Source organism: Cricetulus griseus, chromosome 4 (genome assembly GCF_003668045.3).
Source record: "Cricetulus griseus strain 17A/GY chromosome 4, alternate assembly CriGri-PICRH-1.0, whole genome shotgun sequence".
Lineage (NCBI taxonomy): Eukaryota > Metazoa > Chordata > Mammalia > Rodentia > Cricetidae > Cricetulus > Cricetulus griseus.
The window spans coordinates 57,451,992-57,478,338 of NC_048597.1; the positions used below are offsets into that span (position 1 = coordinate 57,451,992).

The 26,347-nt window shown below is 39.5% G+C and overlaps 1 protein-coding gene across 2 annotated transcripts in view; it reads left to right on the forward strand.

Moving 5' to 3' along the window:
• The window catches only part of Pak2 (p21 (RAC1) activated kinase 2), a 64,845-nt gene that overhangs the window by 29,363 nt on the left and 9,135 nt on the right, over positions 1-26,347 (forward strand). For both annotated transcript variants that reach the window (XM_027412865.2, XM_027412866.2), the window contains exons 3-12: positions 3,939-4,039; positions 6,048-6,195; positions 8,362-8,393; positions 9,245-9,352; positions 11,618-11,750; positions 13,667-13,730; positions 16,166-16,214; positions 17,018-17,130; positions 19,779-19,896; positions 24,967-25,066. In XM_027412865.2, coding sequence (XP_027268666.1) covers positions 3,939-4,039; positions 6,048-6,195; positions 8,362-8,393; positions 9,245-9,352; positions 11,618-11,750; positions 13,667-13,730; positions 16,166-16,214; positions 17,018-17,130; positions 19,779-19,896; positions 24,967-25,066 — 966 coding nt within the window. The remainder of the gene's footprint in view (positions 1-3,938; positions 4,040-6,047; positions 6,196-8,361; positions 8,394-9,244; positions 9,353-11,617; positions 11,751-13,666; positions 13,731-16,165; positions 16,215-17,017; positions 17,131-19,778; positions 19,897-24,966; positions 25,067-26,347) is intronic.

Below are 26,347 nucleotides of genomic sequence, written 5' to 3' on the forward strand. Positions count from 1 at the left end.
TGAACAGCAGAGGGTCACCAGACATCTGAAGAAAATGTTCAGACATTAGAACCCAGAGCCATGGGCAACACCAGATAGCACACGCCTGTGAGGCCTGCCTGGATTACTAAGTGCAGTCTAGGTAGGCCATGGCCAGATAGCAAGACCCTGACTCCAAAAATCAGGTCATTTTGTTAAACAGAAATTTAGAAAAAGTATTCCACTTCAGGAAAAAACCAACAAACCAGAAAATCCAGCTGAGATACACATGTATACAGGATGATGTTTGAGGAAGGAAGACAAATTCATGAGATAAGAAAAGAATTTTCAGAGGGAAAAAAATGATGGAAGAATGATGAGAAATAATTCTTGGAAAATCAGTATTTAAAATTAACAGAACAAATGTGATACCAATACGAAGGTGAGAGAATAATCAAGAAAAATCTCCCAGAGTTAAAAAACAAAAAAACACCCAGATAGGAAATGTAAAAGAAAACAGTTATGTGTTGCAAATAATGGATAAATAAAAATAGAATGAGGGAAATTAATATATATATATATATATATATATATATATATATATATATATATATATATATCCAGGGGATGGAGAGGTGGCTTAGTTTGGTGCTCCTGCAAAGACCTGAGTTTTGATTCCTAATACCCACAGGATGGTTCACAACCATCTGAAACTCCAGTTGTAGGGATCTGATTCTATTTTCTGACTTGAGTGGGCACTTCACATAGGTGGTACACTTATATACATACATATGGTGTAAAATACTGATACACATTAAGAAAAACAATTTTATTTTTTGAAAAACTGGGGAGGATCAGAGGTGAGTCAGCAATTAGGAGCACTGAGCACTGCTGTTGTTGCAAAGGACCCAGGTTTGGTCCCCAGCACTCATCTTGCAGCTCAGTGCTCTCTGGAATCTAATTCCAAGACATCTCGTGGCTTCTTCTGGCCTTTGAGGACACCTGCACACAAGCAATTCACATATTCTCAAACAGGCATTTACACATACACATAAAAATAAGTATGGTACTGAAAAAGATTATTATTTGATGAAGGACTGCAGTAAGGCAAGAGTAGAATAAGGAGTAATTGCTAATGGATACAAGGTTTCTTTAGGGAATGACAAAAATATGCTAGTTACATGGTAATAGTGTTTATGGAATTCTGAATATACTAAAATTTATTGGATTATACTATTTAAACAGGTAAACATAACTCAGGAGAGGGAAGAGAATAATAAAACTTGATTCAAACAGTTGCAAAAATGATCAATAAAGCAACTGAAAATACAGCCTCTAGGAAATCTACTTCTTTTTTTTTTGTTTTAAAGATTTTATTTATTTATTATGTATACAACATTCTGCTTCCAAGTATATCTGCATACCAGAAGAGGGCCCAAGATATCATTACAGATGGTTGTGAGCCACCATGTGGTTGCTGGGAATTGAACTCAGGACCTCTGGAAGAGCAGTCAGTGCTCTTAACCTCTGAGCCATCTCACCAGCCCCGGAAATCTACTTTTATGTAAAGTTTTTATATGAATCAAAGGTTTTCTGGGGTTGGAGGTGAAAGTCAGGGTAGAACATACGAGGTCCAGGTTCTGTCTCCACTGAGAAGACACAAGGTAACGTAGTGTACAAGTATGTACTGATAAATTCAAGTTATGAAAATTTAGTTTCTTTTTATTTTTCAAGACAGGGTTTCTCTGTGTAGCCATGGCTGTTCTGGAACTCATGTTGTTGACCAGGCTGGCCTTGAACTCACAGAAATCCACCTGCCTCTGCCTCACGAATGCTGGGATTAAAGGCGTCAGTGTTTCTAACAAGTCCTTATCAAATTTAGTATATTTCCTTCAATTTCAAGTTTGTTCAACACTTACATTAGAAATGAAAATTGGATTATGTCAAATGTCTTTTCTACATCCACTTAAATGATCATATGGCTTATCCTAAATTACTCCAATCTTCAAATGTTTAGCTTGCCTTACAGTCCTAAAACAAACTCTATTTGGCCCTAATCTATTGCCTTTTTAATACACTGTTAGATTACTTAACCACTGTTAAAACTTTGCCAAGACTGTCCATCTATGTTCAAGCAATGTATAGCTCTCTCTCTCTCTCTCTCTCTCTCTCTCTCTCTCTCTCTCTCTCTCTCTCTCTTTTGTAATGTTTTTGGTTTGGGTATCCTGGTAACTCATTAAATGTGTTGGGAAACATTACTCATATTCAATTTTCTTGAAATTGTATACAACTGGTAATAAATTCAGAATTCCAGGATAGCCAAGGCTACACAGAGAAACCCTGTCTCAAAAAACCAAAAACCAAAAATATAATAAAAAACAGTGGCTGTTTTTCACTCCCTGGATCAGTAAAACACAAAAATTCCTATTAACACCTTTATTGAACCATGTTGTAACTAGGGACTAGCCAGTTCAATAAGGTTAAATAGTAAACAAGTAAGTAAATAAATAAATAATTCAGATTTAAAAAGAACATGCACACTTTTCCTTAGTTTACCACAGCGTATTACTTTATAGAATATCCTGTGATACCCTCAAAAGTTTTAAAAAGTAAGTAGAGGGGGCTGGAGAGATGGCTCAGAGGTTAAGAGCACTGGCTGTTCTTCCAGAGGACCCAGGTTCAATTCCAAGTTCCCACATGGCAGCTCACAACTGTAATTCTAGTTCCGGGGGATCTGACACTATCACACCAATGCCACACACACACAATATATATATATATATATATATATATATATATATATATATATATTATATATTAGAAAAGAGTTTCTGGATATAAGATGAGTCCTGAAGAATTAATGTTGTATTTTCTGGTGGGGCTGGCCCAGGCTGCAAGCATGCTAGGTAAGCAAGCTACCTCTGAGCTACATCCCCAACCCCAAAACTGCCATTTTTAGTAGCATCAAAAATTAGTAAGTACTCCTGTGCAGAAGTGTGATGAAAGGAGTGGTGTTTTCTCTCTCCCGGTACTAGCAATCATTGCTGAGAGAAGTCAAAGACCTAATTAATAGAGATTTGCTGTTGGTCCTGGATCAGAAGGCAAGGTGTCAATAAAGTCTAAAGTGATTCTTGTAGAAATTTAAAATATTCTTAATTTCGTATAGTATTGTAGAGGACCTGAAATAATCTCAGCTGATTTGAAAAAAGTTTAAAAAAAAAAAGCTGGGGTGGGGGGGCTTAGACTGTACTTTCAATGTTTGTGTAAAGATGACAGTAATCAAGGTAGACAGGATTGGCATAATGATAGATGATTTCAAGAGAGCAGAGCATCCAGAAATAGATCCATGGTTTTAGGAGCTACAGATTAAAGGAGGAGAACTGGGGGGAGGAGAAATTGGTGTGTTTGAATTTGCAAAGAATTTACTGATGCTGTAAGAATGTTGCAAAAAAAATTTTTTTTGCAGTGTAACCATAGGAAAGTTGGGCAATTTACAAACTGTTATAAAAATGAAAGTGTACCTGAGCTAACATGGGGTTAGCTCGTTAAACAACAATAAAGCCTCGTGCAGTTTGCATCAAAAAAAAAAGAAGAAGAAGAAAGTGTAAGCCAGGTGTGGTGGCTCATGCAATCAATGGTAATATCCATAGCCTAATACAGAAGAATTACCATGAATTTGAGGCCAGTGCAGGCTGGAGAATGAGATCCCTGTCCCAGAAAAACAAGTTGGAGGAGGAGGGAAGGAAAATAGGAAGAATTCGGTTTGCTCAAGTGTCCTCTGTAAAATGTCTTTGGAGGCACCCTCCAGCAGGTCACATGTTGTGTGTACAGTTTCCTATCAGCCACTGTTCCCAGCAGAAGATTCTTCTGCAATAACTTCATTTCTAATCAGTTTCAGGAAAAATACAGACATGTAATAAATGCCGTAATAAGCCTTGTTTAAAGAGGTTGTTTTCTCTCCCCACCCCTATGCCTTCTAGGAAGTAAAAAGAAAGAAAAAGAGCGGCCAGAGATTTCTCCTCCATCTGATTTTGAACACACCATCCATGTTGGCTTTGATGCTGTTACTGGAGAGTTCACTGTAAGTTTACCTAATTGAGGTTTGTTTATGATAGTAAAACAGTGCTGAAGGGATGTGGGGATCGATCAGTGAAGAGAAACACTACAAGTGTGAGGACCCAAGTTTAAATCTCCAGAATGGGAACAATCAGATGAAGTAATTGTAGTCCTATTGTGTGATGGGAGACAAGAGAATCTTTGAAGGCTCACAGGGCGATGTAAGTAGTAAACACAAGAGACCTTGTCTTAAGGTAGAAGACAGTGATGTCTGAGATGATCCTCTGACCTCTGCAAATGTACATGTATACTCAAGAAACCAAAAAGGGTTGTTAGTATTAGGTTTGAAATCAGTTTTTCCTCTGTGGTTTTTTGAGACAGAATTTTTATGTAGTCCAGGCTGGCCTCCTGTGAACTCATTTTGTTGAGACTGGTCCTGAACTCAGTCCTCCTATCTGCACTGCCTTCCATGTGCTGTATGACAGCTATAGGCTAACAGGATTGGTGTTGAACTTTTCTATCCCATGTGATTCTTTTATTCTCGTTCGTTTAAAGCAAATTCTCGATTTGCTCCCAATAAAACCTGGAAACTGAATCCTCCTGAGAGTGTGTGGGGTTACATGCTGACTACCATTGGCTGGCATTAGTTTTCATTTCTGTTTTTTGCTTGTCATAAAAATATTAGTAATTGGGGCTGGAGAGATGGCTCAGAGGTTAAGAGCACTGGCTGCTCTTCCAAAGGTCCTGAGTTCAATTCCCAGCAACCACAGGATGACTCACAACCATCTATAATGAGATCTGGTGCCCTCTTCTGATGTGCAGGCATATATGGAGGCAGAATAATTGTATACATTATAAATAAATCTTGGCTGGGAGGTGGTGGTACACAACTTTAATCCAGCACTCAGGAGGTAGAGGCAGGGTGATCTCTGTGAGTTCGAGGCCAGCCTGGTCTATAGAGAGAGTTCCAGGACAGCCAGGGTTACACAGAGAAACCTTGTTTTGAAAAATAAAAATGAATGAATGAATGAGTGAATGAATGAATGAATCTTTAAAAAATTAGCAATTGGGGCTAATTGGGAGAGGTGGCTAAGAACTATTATACATATAGGCAAAATGTTCGTATACATAAAATAACCACTAAAGAAATTAGTAATTGGTTGATCTTTTTCTCTAGAGAGCTGAACCTACCAATTACAAATAAACAGATACAGAGAAATGGACTTTTAGGGGTAGGGTAATGACTCGATTAGCAAAATGCTTGCCTTGCGTGCATGAAAAGACCTGAATTCAGATCCCTAAAACTCAAATAAAAAGCCAGATGTTGTGCTGTGGTCCTGCACTCCCAGCCTACTTGTAACATTTTACGTCAGTTGTAGACCCTGTCTCAAACAAAAGTTGAAAGACACCTGAGAACCACACTAGAGCCTGTCCTTTGACCACTTAGACCTTAAAACAAACAAACAAACAAAAAAACTATACTTTTAGCAGGACAAAAGAATACCAGCACTTAAGAGGCAGAGGTAGGCTGATCTCTGAATTCGAGGCCAGCCTGGTCTACAGAGCTATCCAACCACAGCCAGGGTTACACAGAGAAACCCTGTCTTGAAAAAAAACAAACAAAAAATTGTATGCTTTTTGTCATCCCAATACTAAAGCACCTGAGGAAGTATTGTGCGTTTCCAGGCCAGGCTGAGCTATATAGTTAAAACTTTGTTTGAAAACTAAATAAATAGGGGCTGTAGAGATGTCTCAATAGTTAAGAGCACTTGTTCTTACAGAGGACCTGGGTTTAATTCCTAGCACCCACATCGCAGCTCAAAACCATCCATGACATATGCTGTACAGATAGGCATATATGTGGGCAAAACATTCATACATAAACCAATAATAATAATAATACATTTTTTTAGAAAAACTTTTTTAGCCAAACCTAAAACTTGTGTGTATTGGTTGGTTGTCATTGGTCTATGAAAATGTTCTTTATTTGAGCAACTCAAATCATAACTGACTTACGAATTTCTTCTTGTTAGGGCATGCCAGAACAGTGGGCGAGGCTGTTGCAGACCTCCAACATTACCAAACTAGAGCAGAAGAAGAACCCTCAGGCTGTGCTGGATGTCTTGAAGTTCTATGACTCTAACACTGTGAAGCAGAAGTACCTGAGCTTCACTCCTCCTGGTAAGATCCGGACAGTGGTGAGAGCTGGATTGAATGGAAAGTGCCAGCGCCCTGCTGGATAAAAAGATTCCTTCTGGGAAAATGAAAGATGGAAGGACAGCCGTTGTCCCTCCTCTCCTGCATAATTCTGCCTTTAGAGAGTGATGAAGTCATGAACAGGGTGTCTGGAAGTTTAGAGAGTGATGAAGTCATGAACAGGGTGTCTGGAGGTCATATTAACCACATCGTTGTGCCAGAAATGGAGGTGGTGCATATTTTGGATCTGTTCTTTTAATCTTTTCCTTTTTGATGTTTTTAAATGACTGCCAGAAGGCAAAGGGTCTGAATAGACAAGCTCATGCTAGAGATGGTTGTTAGTGGGATAAAATGGAGATGATTATTTAATGTAAATAAATGGCAGACTTAGAAATGAAAAATACTTTTCTACTCAGCTGGGTGTGCTGGAAAACACCCTGAATCTATCTCCCATCACACAGGAGACCGAGACAGGCCTATCTCTGTGAGTTCAAGGCCACTCTGGTCTTCAGAGTGACCTCCACACCAGCCAAAGATACACATAGTAAGACACTGTCTCAGGGGGGAAAAAAAGCTTTTCTATTAAAAAATTGAAACTTGCCTGGGGTGGGGGGTACATACCTTTAATCCCAGTACTCGGGAGGGAGAGGCAGGTGGATCTCGGGGCTACAGAGTGAGTTCCAGGACAGCCAGGACTATTAAACAGAGAAACCCTGTCTTGACAAACAAAAAACAACAACAACAAAAAAGAAACTTTCTGGACTAGAAAGATGGCTCAGTGATTAATAGCACTTGTTCTTAGTGGACCCAGGTTATATTGTTCCTGGTACCCACTTGGCATCTCATAGCCATCTGACCATCTGGAACTCCAGTTCCAGGGATCAGATATCTTCCTCATCTGGCTTCTGCAGGCACCAGGCACACCTGTGGTGTGCATACATAAACACAGGTAAAACATTCATATACATAAAATTTAAAAAATAAGTCCTTTTTTTTAAAAAAAGGAACTTTAGCCAGGTGGTGTTGGTGCATGCCTTTAATCCCAACAGAGGCAGGCAGATCTCTGTGAGTTCAAGGCCAGCCTGGTCTACAGAGCAAGTGTCAGGATAGATTCCAAAGCTACACAGAGAAACCCTGTCTCGAAAAACCAAAAGGGCAGGATAAATATAATATCAGTCTATATTTATTCTAAAAACTATATTGGACCAGAAAATGTTAAGATTTTTTTCTATTTAATATAAATGTATTAAAATCTGTAGACATTTTAAAAGAAAAGAAGAAACATACTAAGTTTTGGCATTGCTTGAATGATAGCTTTACATTTCTTGGTGGGCAATTTCCTGGAAAGGTATCTAATATAAACAATAAATTTTGCTTTAATTAATAAATACAGATTAACAAGGTAGTTTAATTAAAATTTAATTTTATTAAGTTTTAATATACATAAGAGTAAATTCACTTGTGTAAATGCTGGTGGTGTTGTTTTTCTGCCCAACAATCTATGGAAATATATTAAACCAAACAGTGGTTTATCAGCTGTCACTTTTTAATGGTGAATCTGAGTTTTAAATGCCCCCAATGACTTATAATAAATTTACAGGATTTCACAGATTTGAGAGTTTTTTAGCTTGGTCACATACAAATATCATTTGGATACTGGTGTTGCCATTTAAAATGATACCAGTTCAGGAACCCTTACTCACTTGCTGGGTGCTGTGGTACTTGCCTCTAATCCTAGCGCTCAGGAGCCTGAGGCAGGAGGATTGCCAAGAAATCTAGGCTAGGGGGTGGAGAGATGACTCAGCTGTTAAGAGCATTGGCTGCTCTTGCAAAGGGCCTGGGTTCAGTTCCCAGCACCCACATGGTGGTTCAAAACCATTCCTAACTCCAGTTTCAAGAGATCCAATGCTGCCTTCTCACCCCTGGGGATACCAGACACATGTGGTGTACATAAATGCATGAAGGCAAAACACTGGTATAGACAAAATAAATAAAATCAAAATTGGGCGTGGGGGTAAAGGAAAGAAAAGCAAACACCAGGCCAGTCAGGGCTACATATCAAGACTTTACCTGTGCCCTCTACCCCCTTTTTTTGGCTATATCCCAATTTTCTCTTTCAAATTAACAATATCTTTTCTGTTTTACATTTAGAGAAAGATGGCTTCCCTTCTGGAACACCAGCAGTAAGTTAATTATTCATTATAGTTTCTGTTCTAAGGTTACCTAAAACAAATCTTTTTCTTTTGCTTGCTAAGATATAAAAACAGATGTGATAGCCCATGCCTCTAACTGCATTACTCAAGAGGCCAAGGTAGTGAACTCACTGTGAATTTTGAAGGTCTGGGTGACTAGCAAGACCATGTCTCAAAAAACCAAAAGTAAAATAAAATTAGCCTTCAGACAAACAGCTACATAGTTGCTGTTTTTTTCTTAAGTTACCTACTTGATTAATTGAAAAAGTCACGTTAAGTAAATAGAATTTTATGGGCACTTTAAAGCAATAAACTTAATAATAACTTCCAGAGCAATTTAGCTACTTCTCCAGTGTTGCCATATTGAACGTGAATATGGTGAACTGGTTTGCATATTCTCTTTTCCCCAAACCTCCTTCCAGTACCTTTCTGGGTATGGTAAACTGAGGCACATTCTAAATAGTTCACACATGTCAGCTCCTTTTCTTGCTTTATTAACTGTTGTACCTAGATCTTTTAAATGCCTCAAAATGAGGTTTTTTTACATCGTCCAGAGGGCCTTTGCTTTGGTCCAGTGAAATGGATTGCTTACCTAGGAGCTATGGATGTAGCTCAGTAGTAAAGCTATTACACCATACACAGGCCTGGGTTCAGTCCTTAGCAGAACCTCCTCCCCACTAAAAATGATACTTGCCGTACATATTCATTTACTTTTTAATTGGTTATATCAGAACCAGTGGAGTTCAGTTGTTTTTAAATGAGCTGTTGAAGAAATAAATTTACATTTTAACCTTTTAATTTTTCTGGCTTGTCCTCCTTTTTTGCTCCCATGATGAGTGCAGCTGAATACTAAGGGATCAGAAACGTCAGCAGTAGTGACAGAGGAAGACGATGATGATGAAGATGCTGCTCCTCCTGTCATTGCCCCTCGGCCAGACCATACAAAATCAGTGAGTGAAATGTTTAAAGGCCCTCGAACTTAAAATACTGCAGTATGCAGAAACTTGGTTGTTTATCAAAGCCTACTTTTTGGTGCTGATGAAATGGCTGAGCAGGTGCTTTCCACCAAGCCTGACAGCTTGCATTCAATCCCCCAGACCCACATGGTAGAGGAAGAGACCTAACTCCTCCAACTTATCCTCTGACTATCTCATGCACAGTATGGTGGGTGTGCACACACATGCACACAATAAGTAAATTAAAATGAATAATAATGACTTAGAAAAGTAAAGTCTTTTTTTTTTTTTTTAAGATTTATTTATTTAGCCGGGGGTTGGCGCACGCCTTTAATCCCAGCACTAGGGAGGCAGAGGCAGGTGGATCTCTGTGAGTTCAAGACCAGCCTGGTCTACAAGGGCTAGTTCCAGGACAGACTCCAAAGCCACAGAGAAACCCTGTCTCAAAAAAAAAAAAAAAAAAAAAAGATTTATTTATTTATTGTGTAAACAGTGTGTTCTGCCTACACGTTGCCTGCAGACCAAAAGAGGGCACCAGATCTCATTATAGATAGTTGTGAGCCACTACATGGTTGCTGGGAATTGAACTCAGGACCTTTGGAAGAGCAGTCAGTGCTCTTAACCTCTGAGCCATCTCTCAACCCCTAAATGTTTCTTTTTTTGTTTGTTTGTTTGTTTTTGTTTTTCGAGACAGGGTTTCTCTGTGACTTTTGGAGGCTGTCCTGGCACTTGCTCTGTAGACCAGGCTGGTCTTGAACTCAGAGGTCGCCTGCCTCTGCCTCCTGAGTACTTGGATTAAAGGTGTGCAACACTACTGCCTGGCCTGAAAAGTAAGGTCTTGAGTAAGCATGGTGGTGTCCATCTTTAATCGAGCATAGTAGGTGTATCTCTCTTTTGAGTTAAGAGGCCACAATTTAGTGAGTCCCAGACCAACTAGAGCTACGTACGAAGACCTAGACCCTATCTGTAAAAGCAGACAAAAAAGAAAATTACAGCTTCTTTAAAAGTTAAGAAACTTAATTTACTGGGTTTTTCTTCCTTGTTTCTCTCTTACTCTAAAGAGGATCTATTTTTTTAGCTTTCTCAATATAGATAACTATTATATCTAAAACTAGATCATTGCTGTTTTCTGAATTATGTATTTTACCTTGCTTTCAAAGGCTATGTTTATTCAAGAGGTGTTTAAGAATGAAATTACTTACCATTAAGAGAATTTTAAGAGTAAGGGCCTTAAGTAGAGCCAGGCAGTAAGAACGGGCTCCAGTACTGCCCTTCCCGCTGTGATGGAATGGAAGGCTGCCCCAGGGTTCTTGCTCCACTCAGCAACAGAACTGAAACTGATGCAGTGGTGGAAGACTGTGTTTTCTTTATGACTTAGGACTGGCTGTTTGAAAGAATATGATCACTGTTGAATTTATGTAAATCTTACAGAGGGAGGTGGTTATAGTTATCTCAACATCAGCATTATTACTCTTTTCTGTTTCTAAGCTGTGTTGGGTTCATTTTGTTTTTGTTGTGGGTTCATTTTGTTTTTGTTGTGAGCCAGGGTCTCGTGTGGTCTAGGCTGGCTTCAGTCTCGCTATGTAGCTGAGGCTGGCCTGGAATTCCTGATCCTCCTGCATCTGCTTCTCAGGCACCCAAGTATAAGTGTGTGCCCTGTGCCTGGCTGCAGGTATGCTTTTTTTTTTTTTTAATTTATTTTTACTTTATGTGTGTGGATGTTTTGCCTAGGTGTATATTTGTGCAGCACATTGTACTTGTTGCCTATGGAGGTCAGAAAAGGACATCAGATCCTTGGACCTGAGTTTCAGATGGTTATGAGCAGCCATGTGGGACCTTTGGAGAAGTAGCATGTGCTTCTTTTCATTACATTGTTCTCAGTACTTTAGATGTAGTCACACTGGAAGGAGTTTCATAGACCTATTTTGCTAGATATTTTCAAAATACATACATGCTGTGTCAAAAAAAATACATTATACATTATTTTCCTGGTTACATGTTTTGGGGAGGTGGAGTATTTGTAACAGGGTCTTATTGTAGCCTGGGGTGTCCTCTTACTTGCCTCCTGAGTGCTAGACTTACAAACAGGCACCACTATGCCTGTGTTTCTTGTGTGAGTATACTGTCCCATTCTTCAAAACAGTGGGAAAGATAACTTAGTTTGGTTTTTTAAAAAAATCAAAGAATACATTTTCTGCTACTAAGACTATCTGAAAATGGTTTTTTCTCAAGTCTCAACAATGAGCTATATCTTTTCAGATTTACACACGGTCTGTCATCGACCCTATTCCTGCTCCAGCTGGTGATTCTAATGTTGACGGTGGTGCCAAGTCTTCAGACAAACAGAAAAAGAAAGCCAAGATGACAGATGAAGAGATTATGGAGAAATTAAGTATGCAGTCTATACTTTATTTTCTTAAAAACATTTGGAACAGAGCTGGAGATAGTTGTTGCCCAGTGAGAAACACTTGCTGAGTGTGTGCAAAAACCCTTGGTCCCTGCCAGCCACATCTAAAGGACATTGTTTGAAACTCTATCACAGGGGCTTGAATATAACTTCTCAATACAAACCTATAAAAATGTTCCTTATAGGCCGGGCGTTGGTGGCGCACGCCTTTAATCCCATCACTTGGGAGGCAGAGGCAGGAGGATCTCTGTGAGTTCAAGGGCAGCCTGGTCCCCAGAGCGAGTGCCAGGATAGGCTCCAAAGCTACACAGAGAAACCCTGTTTCGAACCCCCCCCCCCAAAAAAAAAAATAAGTTCCTTATGGGCTGGCAAGATGGTTCAGTGGGAAAGGGCACTTGCCACCACACCTAGTGTCCTGAGTTCAATCCCTAGGGTCCACATGGAGGAAAGAGAGAACCAACTCCCAAAGTTTTCTGACCTCCACACATACACATACACACTAAACAAAAACAGATGTAAAAGCCGGGCAATGGGGGTGCACACCTTTAATCCCAGCACCTGCAAGGCAGAGGCAGGAGCATCTCTGTGAGTTCAATGCCAGCTGGCTCTACAGAGCGAGTTCCAGGACAGCCAGGGCTACACACAGAGAAACCCTCTCTGGGGGAGGGTAAAAAATGTCCCTAAAGAACATGACCTTCTGTATTTTGTGTCATCATAAAGTATGTAGGAGGTGGGTTCTTTTTCTTTCCTTTTAATCCACCATTGTTGGCTTAGGTCAAGCATTAAAAGGTAACAATGATAGCTGCTGACAAATCTACAGCAGCTTCAAAGAGCAATGACCTAGGGGTCAAGGAAAGATCGTGTTTAAATTGTGCGTGTGCTCTGGCTATTGCTTTTATCCCTCAGTACTTTCACGTATGAACCTGCTTTTACTCTGGCATTTTTGTAGAAATACACAATGTTCCTTGTCTTAGGAAAGCTGCTACTTTTAATCAATAAACCAGAACCGTGGTTGGCACCATTTAGTCCTGACCTCTTGATCATCTCGTACCCTCTTTTGCTACAGTTCTTTTTTCAGTATCTTACTGTTTGTCATGACTTTGTTTTATAGCTTGGAGTTAAGTTGTTGGTTTGAGGTAGAGTACTTAGGTAGATTATAACTTTGCTTGATATGTTCATGTCTTACCTTGAGCAACTGATAATGCTGAGTCATTTTTTCCTTTTTTGATTTAATTGTAAAGATGAGTTTTGATTAAGATTTTTTCCAAATTCCTAAATTTAATATTTATTTTTTAATATATTGAAGTTTTTTTTCAAAAGATGGGAAATGGAGCCAGGCAATGATTGCACACACCTTTAATCCCAGCACTCAGGAGGCAGAGGCAGTCAGTCAGGTCTCTGAGTTCAAGGACAACCAGAGCTACACAGAGAAACCCTGTCTCAAAAAGCCAAAAAAGAAAAAAAAAGTCTAGCTCCATGGAAAAGTGTGCCACCACCTTTTATTTATTTTATTTTTTGTAATTTCTTTTCAACTGTAAAATTTTACGTCTATTAAGTATTTTGCCTATATGGATATATATGCACCATGTGCATGCCTGGTGCCAGCAGAGATCAGAAGTGGATGTTGGATCCTCTGGAGCTGGAGTTATGGGTGGATGGATGTAAGCCACTATGAAGGTGCTGGGAAGTGAACCCAGGTCCTGTGATTTTAACTGTTGAGACATTTTTCCAGCCCCTGCTTATTTTTCTTTTGTGTTGATTGTTTAAGCAAATTATTTTTGAGATTTGGTGTGTAGAAAAGCACTTTTATAATCAGTGCAGACTATTAAAAGGAATAATTATCAAATTTTATTTGCATTTATTTGCTTGATTGACTTATAATTTTTGTTTGTTTAAAATAGGAACTATTGTGAGCATAGGTGACCCTAAGAAAAAATACACAAGATATGAAAAAATTGGACAAGGGTAAGTTTGAGTCTATTGATGTCATACTGAGTATTCCTTGGTATACAGTCTTCCCTCTGACACCTAGCACATTAACTATTCTGAGTTACGGTACCTTAGGAGATTGTGTAATACATAACACAGTTGAATGTAGAGACTATTAAAGCAAAACTATACTTCTGAGTTGGGTATAATGATACACATTTGTGACCCTATCACTTGAGGTGCTGGGGCAGGATTGCTACAAATTGTAGGCTAGCCTGGGCCATAGTAAGACCCTGTCTCAAAAAATCAGAGTAATGGCCAGGCAGTGGTGGCACGTGCCTTTAATCCCAGCACTCAGGAGGCAGAGGCAGGTAGATCTCTGTGAGTTTGAGACCAGCCTGCTCTACGAGAGCTAGTTCCTGGATAGCCTCCAAAGCCACAGAGAAACTGTCTTGAAAAAACCCAAAACCCAAAAACAAAAAAAATAAAATAATGATGCACTGATTAATGGTAGCTTTACATTATCTGTCTTTCCCTGACTGTTCTCCCCTTCACTTCCTCCATGTCATCATCATCATCTTCAACAAGGTTTCCTTATGTAGCCCAGGCTAGCCCCACAGTCACTATATAATCCAAGTCTTAGTGTTCCTCCATCCTTGGCTTCCCTGGTGTTAGAACTTAAGGTCTGTGTCACTATATGCCATTTCCCATAGGTGGTGAGGGATCAGATAGGTAGAAAAATCACACATATAATGTATTTTAAAGACAAAGTATTTATTGCAGGCTATTGACAGTTAAAAATCTTTAAATCAAGTATTGGGGTTTTTGTGTTCTTTTTCCTCTTTTAATCTTTTTTTTTTTTTTTTTTTTTTTTTTTTTAATGTGCATTGGTGTTTTGCCTGCATACATGTCTGTGTGAGGGTGTCAGATCCCCTGGAACTGGAGTTACAGACAGTTTTTGAGCTGCCATGTGGTGCTGGGGATTGACCAGGGTCCTCTGGAAGATCCGCCAGTACTCTCAACCACGGAGCCATCTCTCCAACCCCCTCCTCTTCCAATCTTAATTTAGCACTGATTTTAATAACAACAACAACAACGAAATTGAAAGTCACCCTTTGTTTTCAGTGCTAACGATCTAGAGCCTTCTGCCTGCCTGGCAAGGGCTCTACCACTAAGCTACATCTCCAGCCTTTTTTACTTTTGTATTCTTGTATAATAGATAATGATGAATGAACAAGAATAATGCTTATGCATATGAATGACAATCAAAAATCCAGTGTTCAAATTGCAAAGAAATTCATGAAACAAAATTTGTGAAATTTAAAAATGAAGTCAAATATATTTTCTTGAGAAATATGTATTTTGTGATTAGAAGTTTAGAGAAATGATCTACAAGAGCTAGTTCCAGGACAGCCTCCAAAGCCACAGAGAAACTCCTCCCCCCCCCAAAAAAAAAAAAAAAAAGTTTAGAGAAATGTTTAAGGGAGGCACATATCAATCCAGAATACATTTGGAACATAGCCAGAAGGTCCTGTCACAAAGGGTAGAGAGGCAGCCTTCAAGTTTTGTCATAGTTCATTGTTTGATTTTGTTGTTTGGTTTGAGTTTTGCTTCTTGAGACAAACTCTCTGAAGTCCAAACTAGTATTGAGCAAGCATCACCCTCATGCCTTAAACTCCTGAGTAGGGGTCTCATAGACATGTATACCCTGGCTTTCTTCTTCGTTTAGGGGAGCTGTTGTTTGTTGTTTTTCTTTTTTTGGTGTGTTTTTTGGTTGGTTGGTTGGTTGGTTGGTTGGTTGGTTGGTTGGTTGGTTGGTTGGTTGGTTTTAGGTTTTGTGTGACAGGGTCTCTCTACCTTGCTCTGGCTGTCTTGGAACTCACTATGTAGACTAGACTAGCCTCAAATTCACAGAGATCTGCCTCTCTGCCGCCTACATGCTGGCATTAAAGGTGTGGGCCACCATGCCCTTCCACTTTGTTTCTTAAGCATAGAAGTAGATTTGTGTGCTGTTTCCCTCCCTCCCTCCCTCCCTCCCTCCCTCCTCCCTTCTTTCCTTCCTTGCTCTCCTTCTTTCTTTTTGTTTTTTTGTTTGTTTTGTTTTGTTTTGTTTTTTGTTTTGTTTTTCGAGACAGGGTTTCCTCTGTGGCTTTGGAGGCTGTCCTGGAACTAGCTCTTGTAGACCAGGCTGGTCTCGAACTCACAGAGATACACTTGCCTCTGTCTCCCGAGTGCTGGGCTTAAAGGAGTGTGCCACCACTGCCCAGGCCTCTCTTTGTTTCTTACATTTTTATAGGTCTGAAATATTTTGTGTGTAAGTTTTGGCCATTAGGATTGCATCTTTGTTTTTCCCCTCTTTTTGTTTTAAAAGTGATGAGTCTAAGATGTTAAATCTTTTTTCAGTTGTTCAAAGCCTGAAGTGTTTGAATAGTGTAAATGGTGTAACTTAATTCTATTCTTTTTTCTTTCAGGGCTTCTGGTACAGTTTTTACTGCAACTGATGTGGCACTGGGGCAAGAGGTAGCTACTGTTCAAGTCTGCATGTTAGCTCTTTGTAGGGAGAAGGGATATGAATGGAACCATGTTGTGGGCACATGGGGTATGCATGCTTTCATGTGCATAAATGTGTAGTAGCCTGAGGCTATCTTCACCAAATGTGAAGCTGGCTGACCAGAGAACCAGGGATCTGCCTATGTGAACTTCCCAAGCACTGGATTTAAAAATTCGTGCTACCACAGCAGGGTTTGGGGACAGAAGACGCTCAAGTCATCTTTGTACTTGGAAGTGCTTTAGCAGCTGAGCTGTCTCCCCAGCCCTAGAATATATTGTAAGAGTTGATCTGTCTATTCTTAGCAAAAGTTACTATGTTAAGGGAACAAAGAATGAAATGCGCTCAGTATCATGAATAAGAAAATATTTTTAAAATAATTGCCAGTTTACAATTTTAAAAAATAATTCCTTGTATAGACTGACCTGAAGTTGGTTAGTAAACTTGAATATAAATCTCGGGCCAGTGAGATGGCTCAGCCTGTAGTCACCACCAACCTTAGTTCATTCCTTCTGTCTCACTCTGTGTGCACATGCCTACCCACACATGAAACAACAATATGTCATTTTAAAAATGTTTTAAATACAAATTCAAATATAATTTAGAATCTGTATCACAACATTATGCTTAGGCAATATTCATATAAAAACATGTATGTGTAAGTTACAATGTCACTGTGTGAGGTATACATATTAAATGACTAGTTAATTGGTGCTTGTAATTGTCAGAGAATTAGGAATGCTGTTTTGATGTTTCAAATATGTTTCTATTATAGGTTGCTATTAAGCAGATTAATTTACAGAAACAACCAAAGAAGGAATTGATCATTAATGAAATTCTGGTGATGAAGGAATTAAAGAATCCCAACATAGTTAACTTCTTGGACAGGTAAATATGAATATTTTCTTTAAAATTGAGATCAACTTGGGGTAGTGATTGATGACTAATTCCAGCATTGGAAGGCTAAGACAGAAGGATGAAGAGTTCGGGGAGAGCCTAATGAGGTCCTGTCTTTAAAAATGAGAATGAATGAAAGGAAATAAAAAGCAAGAGAGGGAAGCTGGAGAAATGACTGGTTCTCTTGATGAGCACGCGCTGCTCTTGGGGTGGACCCAGCACCACATGGCAATTTACAACTGCCAGTAACTCTGCTTCCAGAGGAGCCTTTGGCCTCTGCTAGCACTCATAAAGTGCACAGAAATTTAGTTAGACAACCGTATACATATAAATTACGTAAGTAAATCTTAAAATGTAAAAAATAAATGAGAAAAGAAACATATACATTGGGATAAAAATATGGACATTTGGGACTAGAGAGGTGACTGAACAATTAAGAGCCCTTGCTGCCTTTTAGAGGACTCACAGTTGGTTCCTAGCACCCACATAATGGCTTATACCCACCTGTGACTCTGGTGCTAAGGCATCCAACTCCCTCTTCCGGTCTCCGTACAGATACAGGACACATAAGCAAGACACACAAAATAAATTTTAACAATTAGTACTTAACAATCTTCAAAAAAAAAAAAAACCAGGAATTAATAATCTCATTATTTGGTGCAGGCATAGCATTTTAGATTGAGATACCAATTCTGAAAGTAAGCAAAAGGAGGAGGGGAAAGAAAGGTGAAAACTACACTGCAGTATAGTGCTTTTTCTGCCAGGGTCTCATTGGCAGGTGAGAGGACACTTGATTGCTGGTGGAAACAGAGCAGAAACATTAAGGAATGGCTGGCTGTGACTCATGCTGTGATCTCAGAGGTGACTAGCCACACAGTTTTTAAACTGTGAGATTAGTTTTTATCCCAGGAAAGCTTGCCTTGTGCTTTCTTTGGGCTCTCAGGAAGCTGGGGTTAGAGCATGTATCACCATGGCCAGACAGTTTTTATTATAGGTGTTACTTTTCATGTTTCCCTTTCAGGTTGCTATCAAAAGATCTCTGAGCTTAGGTATTGTGTTAAACAATAGTTAAAAGGCAGAATATAAAACTATATATTACAACTGGTTTTTTAAAAAAGGAATCACATTTACTTGAGTAAATGACAACATAGATTATATTAGATAATAATACTTTAGTGAATGATTAACTGTATTAGATAAATTACTTTAGTGAATAATAGCATAGGTTGTATTAGACATAATAGATTGCACATGACTTCTGTTTTTACATTTGCTTAGAGGGCAAAGAGAATGTATTTTGAGACTTTTAACCCTTATTTGTAAGGACTATATTCAAAGGAACAAAATTTTCAGGTCCATGTCGTTGTTTGCCTTGGAAACCTTTTATGTTTTTGAAATTATATGACTATATCACTTATCCCTTCTGCGTGCACTGCTTCGCTTCACATGATGGTGCCTGGAGAAGCCAGAAGAACGTCAGAAATAGAACTGAAGTAGAGTAGTTATTATCCCCACCCCACCCCCAGCTGTGGGTGCTAGGGCCAAACCCCCCTCCTCTGGAAAGAAGGCTTCTCTTGACACTCTCCAGCCACATAGGGACGGAGAGACCTCAGTGGTTAGGAGCATTGGCTGCTCTTCCAGAGGACCTGGGTTCAATTCTAAGCATCCATGTGGCAGCTCACATGTACCCTCTTTTTGCCTCTAGACATGTGCATTGGTACATAGACACACACAAGCAAAACACCCATATACATAAATTAATTTTTTTAACTTTTAAATAAGGGGAAGGAGGGGAAATTTTTTTTAATAAAATATTTCACATCAGCATAGCATGAAAGCTTTGACAAACCCAAGGCTTTGGGCTTATTTGCTTGGCTTAGTATTTTGCTGTTGTCAGTTTCTATCTGTGACGTTGGATGAGTTACCGAACATTTCCAAATATCCCACTTTGTTCAGCACACACATGGAGGGAAGGGAGTCTTGTTTTTTCTTCTTGTTTGTTTTTGAACTTGTAGTTCCCTACCTCAGTAGCTACCATCCCTAGCTTGCCCCATGAAATAATTCTTTCTCTCTCTCTCTCTCTCTGTTTTTTTTTTTTTAATTTTCTGTTGGATTCTAATTGCAATAACATATTTATATACTCAATGTGGGCAAACTGTAGTGTTCTGGCTTTCATTTCTTTGTTTTTTGTTTGTTTGTTTGTTTGTTTGTTTTGAGACATTGTCTTACTCTATAGTCCTTCTAGACTCCAAATCAGGTTGATCTTCCTGACTGCTTCCTGAATGTGGAAATGTAGTAGATGTCTGCTATGCCACCCAGTTGGTGACATCTTGATTTGTTTGTTTTTGTTTTATTTTGTTTTTTCGGGTGGGGTCGCACTATGTAGCTCTGGCTGTTCAGAAACTCACCATGTAGACCAGGCTGGCCTCAAACTCACAGAGATCCAAATCACCGGGATTAAAGGTGTGCACCACTGCATCCCCTTTTGATTTGTGCAGTTGTGCCTATCTAGTGCTCTTCCTAGTTCTAAAACACTTGGCTCTGGAATTGTACTTGGCATTTTAATTCTTCAATACAGAGAGCCATGTTCTTAGAAAAACAATAAAAACCCATGTGTATTTTTTATGTTTTGTTTTCAGTTACCTGGTAGGAGATGAGTTGTTTGTGGTGATGGAGTACCTTGCTGGTGGGTCACTCACTGATGTTGTAACAGAAACCTGCATGGACGAAGCACAGATTGCAGCTGTGTGCAGAGAGGTAGGTTGCTTCCTATAGTGTTAGGGTGTGTCCTTAGCAAGGGTGAAAAAAGAAAGGATTTCTGTGTAGAAACTTTTTTCTCTGTATAGTTTTTGTATTTGTTTTTTTGCAAGTTTTTCCTCTATTATTTCATCCCAGACAAGAGTTTCAGTCCTACTGGCCATGGAAGTGCATATCGGGATCTCTATAAAATTTGAGGCCAGCCAGGACTTCATAGTAAGACCCTGTCTCCAGTAGAAACAAAAAGAACTTTAACCCTTTCCTTCCTGTGGAAGATAATTTGAGAACAAGACATGGTCCTGTGAGGTATAGAAGTCACAGGCAGATTTTAGCAGTTTATCATCCAGAATAGGACAATTTCCAGAGGAAAATGGGATACCATTTAAAAAGTGTGACTCAGTAGTAGAAACTAGAACCAATGTGACAAACGATGTATTTATGCTTAGCCTGGCGGTGGTGGTGCACACCTTTAATTCCAGCACTCAGGAGGCAGAGGCAGGTAGATCTCTGTGAGTTTGAGGCCAGCCTGGTCTCCAGAGCAAGTACCAGGATAGGCTCCAAAGCTACACAGAGAAACCCTGTCTTGAAAAACCAAAAAAAAAAAAAAAAAAGATGTATATGCTTAAATATCTGTGCATTGCCCTTGGCTTTAGTAAGACCACTGAAGGCGAAGAAACCATTATTTTCATATATATATATTTGTAAATTTTTATTATAGTTTTCCTTGTGTGTGTGTGTGCATGTATGTGGGCATATGCATACCATGACACATGCATTGAAGTCAGAGGACAACTTGTGTAAGAGGTTTGTGCTAAGTTCACAGGACTGTATTGTGCTCCCTGTGGTTTGAATTTAACCTTCAACAACTCTACAGTAATGCAAGTGTGAACTAGAAAGACTGCACATAGGAGGTCTTTCTTTTTCAGGTATTTAAAACACAATTCTTAGAAACTACCAACTGGCTGCTGTGTTAAGATAGGGCCTCATATGGTCCTGGCTGGCCTCAAACAACATGCAGGAGGATGACCTCATTGTAATACTCCTGAGTGCTAGAATTATAGGCCTGCCCCACTGTGCCCAGTGTCACAGTACCAAAGACCTACCCGCAACTTCATGCATTCTAGGCCAGGATTCTACTAACTGAGTTCTTTAACAGTTCCAAATAGCATACATCCCTTAAAGAGTGTCACTTAAAAGCTGGCTAAAATTGAAAGATTTGTGTTTCACTGTTTTGGTGTTTTTGTTTTGTTTTTAGTAGTTCTTTTCAGGTGATCTAATAGTTGTTGTTTTTTTGTTTTTGTTTTTTGCAAGACTTTGGTTCTTTTTTATTTTGAGGTTTATTTATTTATTATGTATACAGTATTCTGTCTGTTTGTATGACTGCACGCCAGAAGAGGGGACCAGATCTCATTACAGATGGTTATGAGCCACCATGTGGTTGCTGGGAGTTGAATTCAGATCCTCTGGAAGAATAGCCAACGCTCTTAATCTCTGAGCCATCTCCCCAGCCCCTAGAAGTTGTTTTTTGTTTTTGTTTTTTATTTATTTATTTTATTTATTTATTTATTTTTGGAGACAGGGTTTCTCTGTGTGGCTTTGTAAACCAGGCTGGCCTAGAACTCACAGAAATCTGCCTGCCTCTGCCTCCCGAATTCCAGGATTAAAGGCATGTGCCACCACCTACTGGTTACTTTGATTTTCTTTATGTGCCAGAATTTTAGAACTGTGAAAAATTTGTAAATTTGTATAAATATTCTCCCACTTTTTGTCCTTTCCAAGAACATGATTAGGTGTACTGAGATAGACGTACTTTTTTCCCTACCTTAAATGAACAGTTGATAGCCAGGAATGCTGATGCACCATTAATCCTAGCACTCAGAGGCAGAAGCAGGCAGATCTTTAAGTTCAAAGCCAGCATGGTTTACAGAGCAAGTTTCAGGACAGCCAGGGCTATACAGAGAAACATGTCCTAAAACAAAGAAACAAAAGAGTATTTGAGTATTTGAAATAAGATTTTTAGTTGTTTTAAATGGTATACAGATTTTTGTTTTACTCTTATGGGAATGGGAATAATAAAAAAATACAACTGACTTTTCTCAGATTTACAATTTACAGTCTTCTTTATAGTTAAAAACACTGGACCAGAGTTTTGTTTTGTTTGAAATTTTACGTATTTTATTTTGTGTTATGGGTATTTTGTTGTTGTTGCTTGTTTTTTGTTTTGGGGGGGGGTTGAGAGGTTTTTTTGTTTTGTTTTTTGTTTGGTTTGGTTTTTCAAGACAGGGTTTCTCTGTGACTTTAGAGGCTGTCCTGGAACTATCTAGTTCTTGTAGACCAAGTTGGTCTTGAACTTACAGAGATCCACCTGCCTCTGCCTTGAGAGTGCTGGGACTAAAATGGGTCTTTTTATCTGTATATTTGTCTGTGTACTGTATGCATGCAGTACCTGAGGAGGCCAGGAGAGGGCATTGGGTTCCCTGGGACTGGAGTTACAGTTGTAAGTTACTGTGAACCCACGTTCTCTGGAAAAGTGGCCAGTGCTCTTAGTGACTAAGCCGTCTCTCAAATCCCCTGAAAATCTCATTTTCTGTTTAAGGAAGGAAGAAAAAACTTAGTTTGGTTTTGTTGTTGTTGTTTTACTCAATACTTTCTGGTGTGAGGCATCAGAGGAAAGTTACTCTTTTATTTATTTGTTTGTTTGTGCTTTTGTGTTCATTGGTGTTTTGCCTGCATGAGGGTGTTGAATCCTGAAGTTACAGACAGTTGTGAGCTGCCATGTGGGGGCTGAGAATTGAACTCCAGTCCTCTGGACGAGCAGCCAGTGCTCTTAACCGCTGAGCCATCTCTCCAGCCCAAAAGTTGATCTTTTATACTAAGGATTCTTTATTTTGTTTTTTCAGTGATGACATTGAACCCAGAGCCTCATGCCCTACTGAGCCCTACCACTACCCTCTCCTTTGTCAGGCTGTGGATGAACTCCACCATGAAAGTATAAGGATGTCAACGTAGACCAAATTGAAGCCCTGAACAGAGCCAAATCACCCAGTCTAACCTACTTTTACTGTCTGACATTAATTAAGACTTTGAGGTATGGGCTAGAGAGATGGCTCAGAGGTTAAGAGCACTGGCTGCTCTTTCAGAGGTCCAGAGTTCAATTCCTAGCAACCACATGGTGGTTCACAACAATCTAATGAGATCTGGTGCCCTCTTCTGGCATGTAGGCATACATACAGGCAGAACACTGTTTACATAATAAATGAATCTTTAAAAAATAAATAAATAAAATTAAAAATGAAGACTTTGAGGTCACCGGGTTCTAGTGGGAATAGTCACAGATTCACTCTGTGTGTGTGTGAGAGAGACATGGTCTTACTATGTAGCTCTGCCTAGCTTCATAAAAATCCTCCTTCCTCTGCTTCCTAAGTGCTGGGGTTAAAGGTATGCATCCCCATGCCTGTGCCTTGTCACAAGTCCACTTGAGGTTGAGATAATTTCTCAGAAACCTATGTATGCTTACCAAGTGTATTGTAGCTCCTGACATTTAAGGCCTAAGAAGTTAAGAAGGCCCAGTCATCATTGTGTAAATGAAGCCACTGAAAACTAGGTTTTGAAAATCAGTGGGGCTGGGGAGTAGCTCACGCCTTTAATCCCAGCACTCAGGAGGCAGAGGCAGGCAGATCTCTGAGTGTGAAACCAGCTAGGTCTACACAGCTAGTTCCAGAACTGCCAGGGCTACATTGAGAAACTCTATTTTGAAAAACCCAAAAAAGAAAGAAAAAAATCAGTGGTAAGTGGTGTAAACAGAGGTTTCCTGTCCTGAAGCCACTCTCAAATAATCATTCATAGGCTTGTATAAATTACAAATGCTTGGCTGATAACTCAGGCTTATTACTAACTAGCTCTTACATTTTAAGTTAACCCATATTCCTTATTTATTCTCTGCCATCTGGTAGTACCTTTATTAACATGGCACGTTCGTCTCCTGCTCCTTACTTTGCCCTTATCCTTCCATTATCCTTAGTTTGGTCGCACCCATCTATACTTCTGCCTGGCTACTGATTAATTTGAGTAACAAATCTTTTCAGTGTACAAGAGGATTCCACAGTAGACTGAAGCTTGGAAAGATGACTCAATGGTTAAGAATGCTTCCTGCTCTTGTTTAGTTCCCAGCACCCAAATCTGGCAACTTTCAATTGCCTGTAACTCCAGCTCCAGTGAATCCCATTCCCTCTTCTGGTCTCTGAAACAGCTACCCCCTCCACACATAATAAAAAGTAAAGTGTTGTTCAAAAAATCTGTGGGGAGAAACAATCTCCAGGTAGAGTGACTGGCACCTGTAGTCCAGTACTTTGTAAGACTGAAGCAACAGGAATGCTAGGAGCTCCAAGCCAGCAAGGGGTACAGAACAAAAACCCTACCTGCCCATCCCCCCAAAAAGCAGTGATCAAGAAAACAGATGGGGCATTATTTAATAAGCCTTACATAATAGGCCATTCTTGTAATCCCATCACTGTGGAAGCTGAGGCAGGAGGATCAAGAGTTCTAATCCTCCTCTGCTACATGGCAAAGTTCAAGGGCAGACAGAGGAAGAAAATCTTGTTTTTTGAGACTATTTGTTTACTTATTTATTTATCAGAGACAGAGTTTCTCTGTGTAGACCCTGGCTGTCCTGGAACTCTCTGTAAACCATGCTAAACTCAAACTCAGATATCCGCTGGCCTTAAACTCATAGAGATCCATCTGCTTCTGCCTCCTGAGTGCTGAGATTAAAGGTGTGGGCCACCTTGACCCACCCTCCCCCCCTATTTTTTAACCAGTGTTGCTTTGTGCGGCCCAACTTTAGCTGTCTTGGAGCTCTCCATTCTTCTCCCTCAGCCTTCCACTGCTGAGATCGCAGGCATGTTGTAGCTTCTGTTTTCTTAACTTTGCAGGGAAAGGATATCTTTTCTTTCCAAATGTTAAATCTTGGAGATCCTCCTGCTGGCAGAGCAGTAATCTCCTGTTGCACTATATGTGACCTCCCTTGGACCTGTTGGGATATTGATGTTGATAGGTGTTTTCTCTGTTCAGTGTTTACAGGCCTTGGAGTTCTTGCATGCTAATCAAGTGATCCACAGAGACATCAAAAGTGACAACGTGCTTTTGGGAATGGAAGGCTCAGTTAAACTTAGTGAGTAGCAATGAAGTGATGTTTTAATATTTCTGTGATTGACTGTGTGAAGGGTGGTGGCTTGTTAAGTGTGTGTTGTGAACCCAGCTACTTGTGTTCATAGCAGATCTTACAACTTGATGAGGATTTGAGCAAGTTACTTAATGTCTCTTTTTTTAAATATGAACAATAAGGGAATTATTTTTGGACATTAAAATAAAACAAAGTGATACACAGAGGACTGGTGTCTGGGCTACCCTGATAGGACTCTGCTTTATAGGAAATGTGGCTGGGCGTGATTGTTTGGAGTATTTTCTCAGCTGGCCCCTTCACCCTCATAGAAATTTTGGAGAGAGCCTAATCATGAGAAGACTATGTGACCTCCTGTGACCTTGACCTCAGGGTGACATAGAACAGTCTCCTTTCCAAAGACCTTATCTGTCACAGGAAGTTATGAAACAGCCAGATTTTTCCAGGGGCCACAGTCCCAACTGTATCCTCTAGAGGATGGACTCACCAGGACCTAAGATTTCTCCACTTTGAAAATCAAAGATTATCTTGACTCAAGAAACAAAAGCTTTTTTATTTAAATCTGATCTGCTAGAAGGGCCTACCCTCCCCTACCCTCTCCTCTCAGCTACATTCTCTAAAATGTTATTTGGTAATCTAATGGTCAAAACATTTGTTACTCTTTTACAGTGGGGCTTGCTGTGTAGCCTGAGCAGGCCCTAAACTCACTACATAGCCCAGGCTAACTGTTAACCTGAAGCAGTCCTGCCTTTTGCCTCCCAAGTGCTGAAGTCACAGGTGCCACCATACCCAGCTTAGGGATCAGTTTAGGGATCAAACCCAGAGTACCAAACTGTGTTTCTTCACCGCACCACTATGTTTTTGAGTTAATATCATGTATCTCATCTGGCCTCAAGATTGTATATATTCATTCATTCATTCATTCATTCATTCATTCATTCATTCATATATGTGTTCTGCCCCAAACATACTAAATAATTTTTTAAGATTACTTGGAATGTCCGTGGCTTATTGTAAATACTCATTTTCACTATAAGTACTATTTTACCTAGTATTTATCCTTTTAATAATCTCATTAATAGGATTACTGAATATATGTATAAGGAGGGTCCAAACATTATAAAGAAAAACTGAACTATCTTAAATGTTGAGCAGAACATTAATAGTTAATATTTTTAGTTTTAAGAATACAGCTGGTAAATATACCAATATGAAAAGATATCTAAAAATAATTTTCCGGGGGGCTACGACCCTATCTCAAACCTCCTTTAA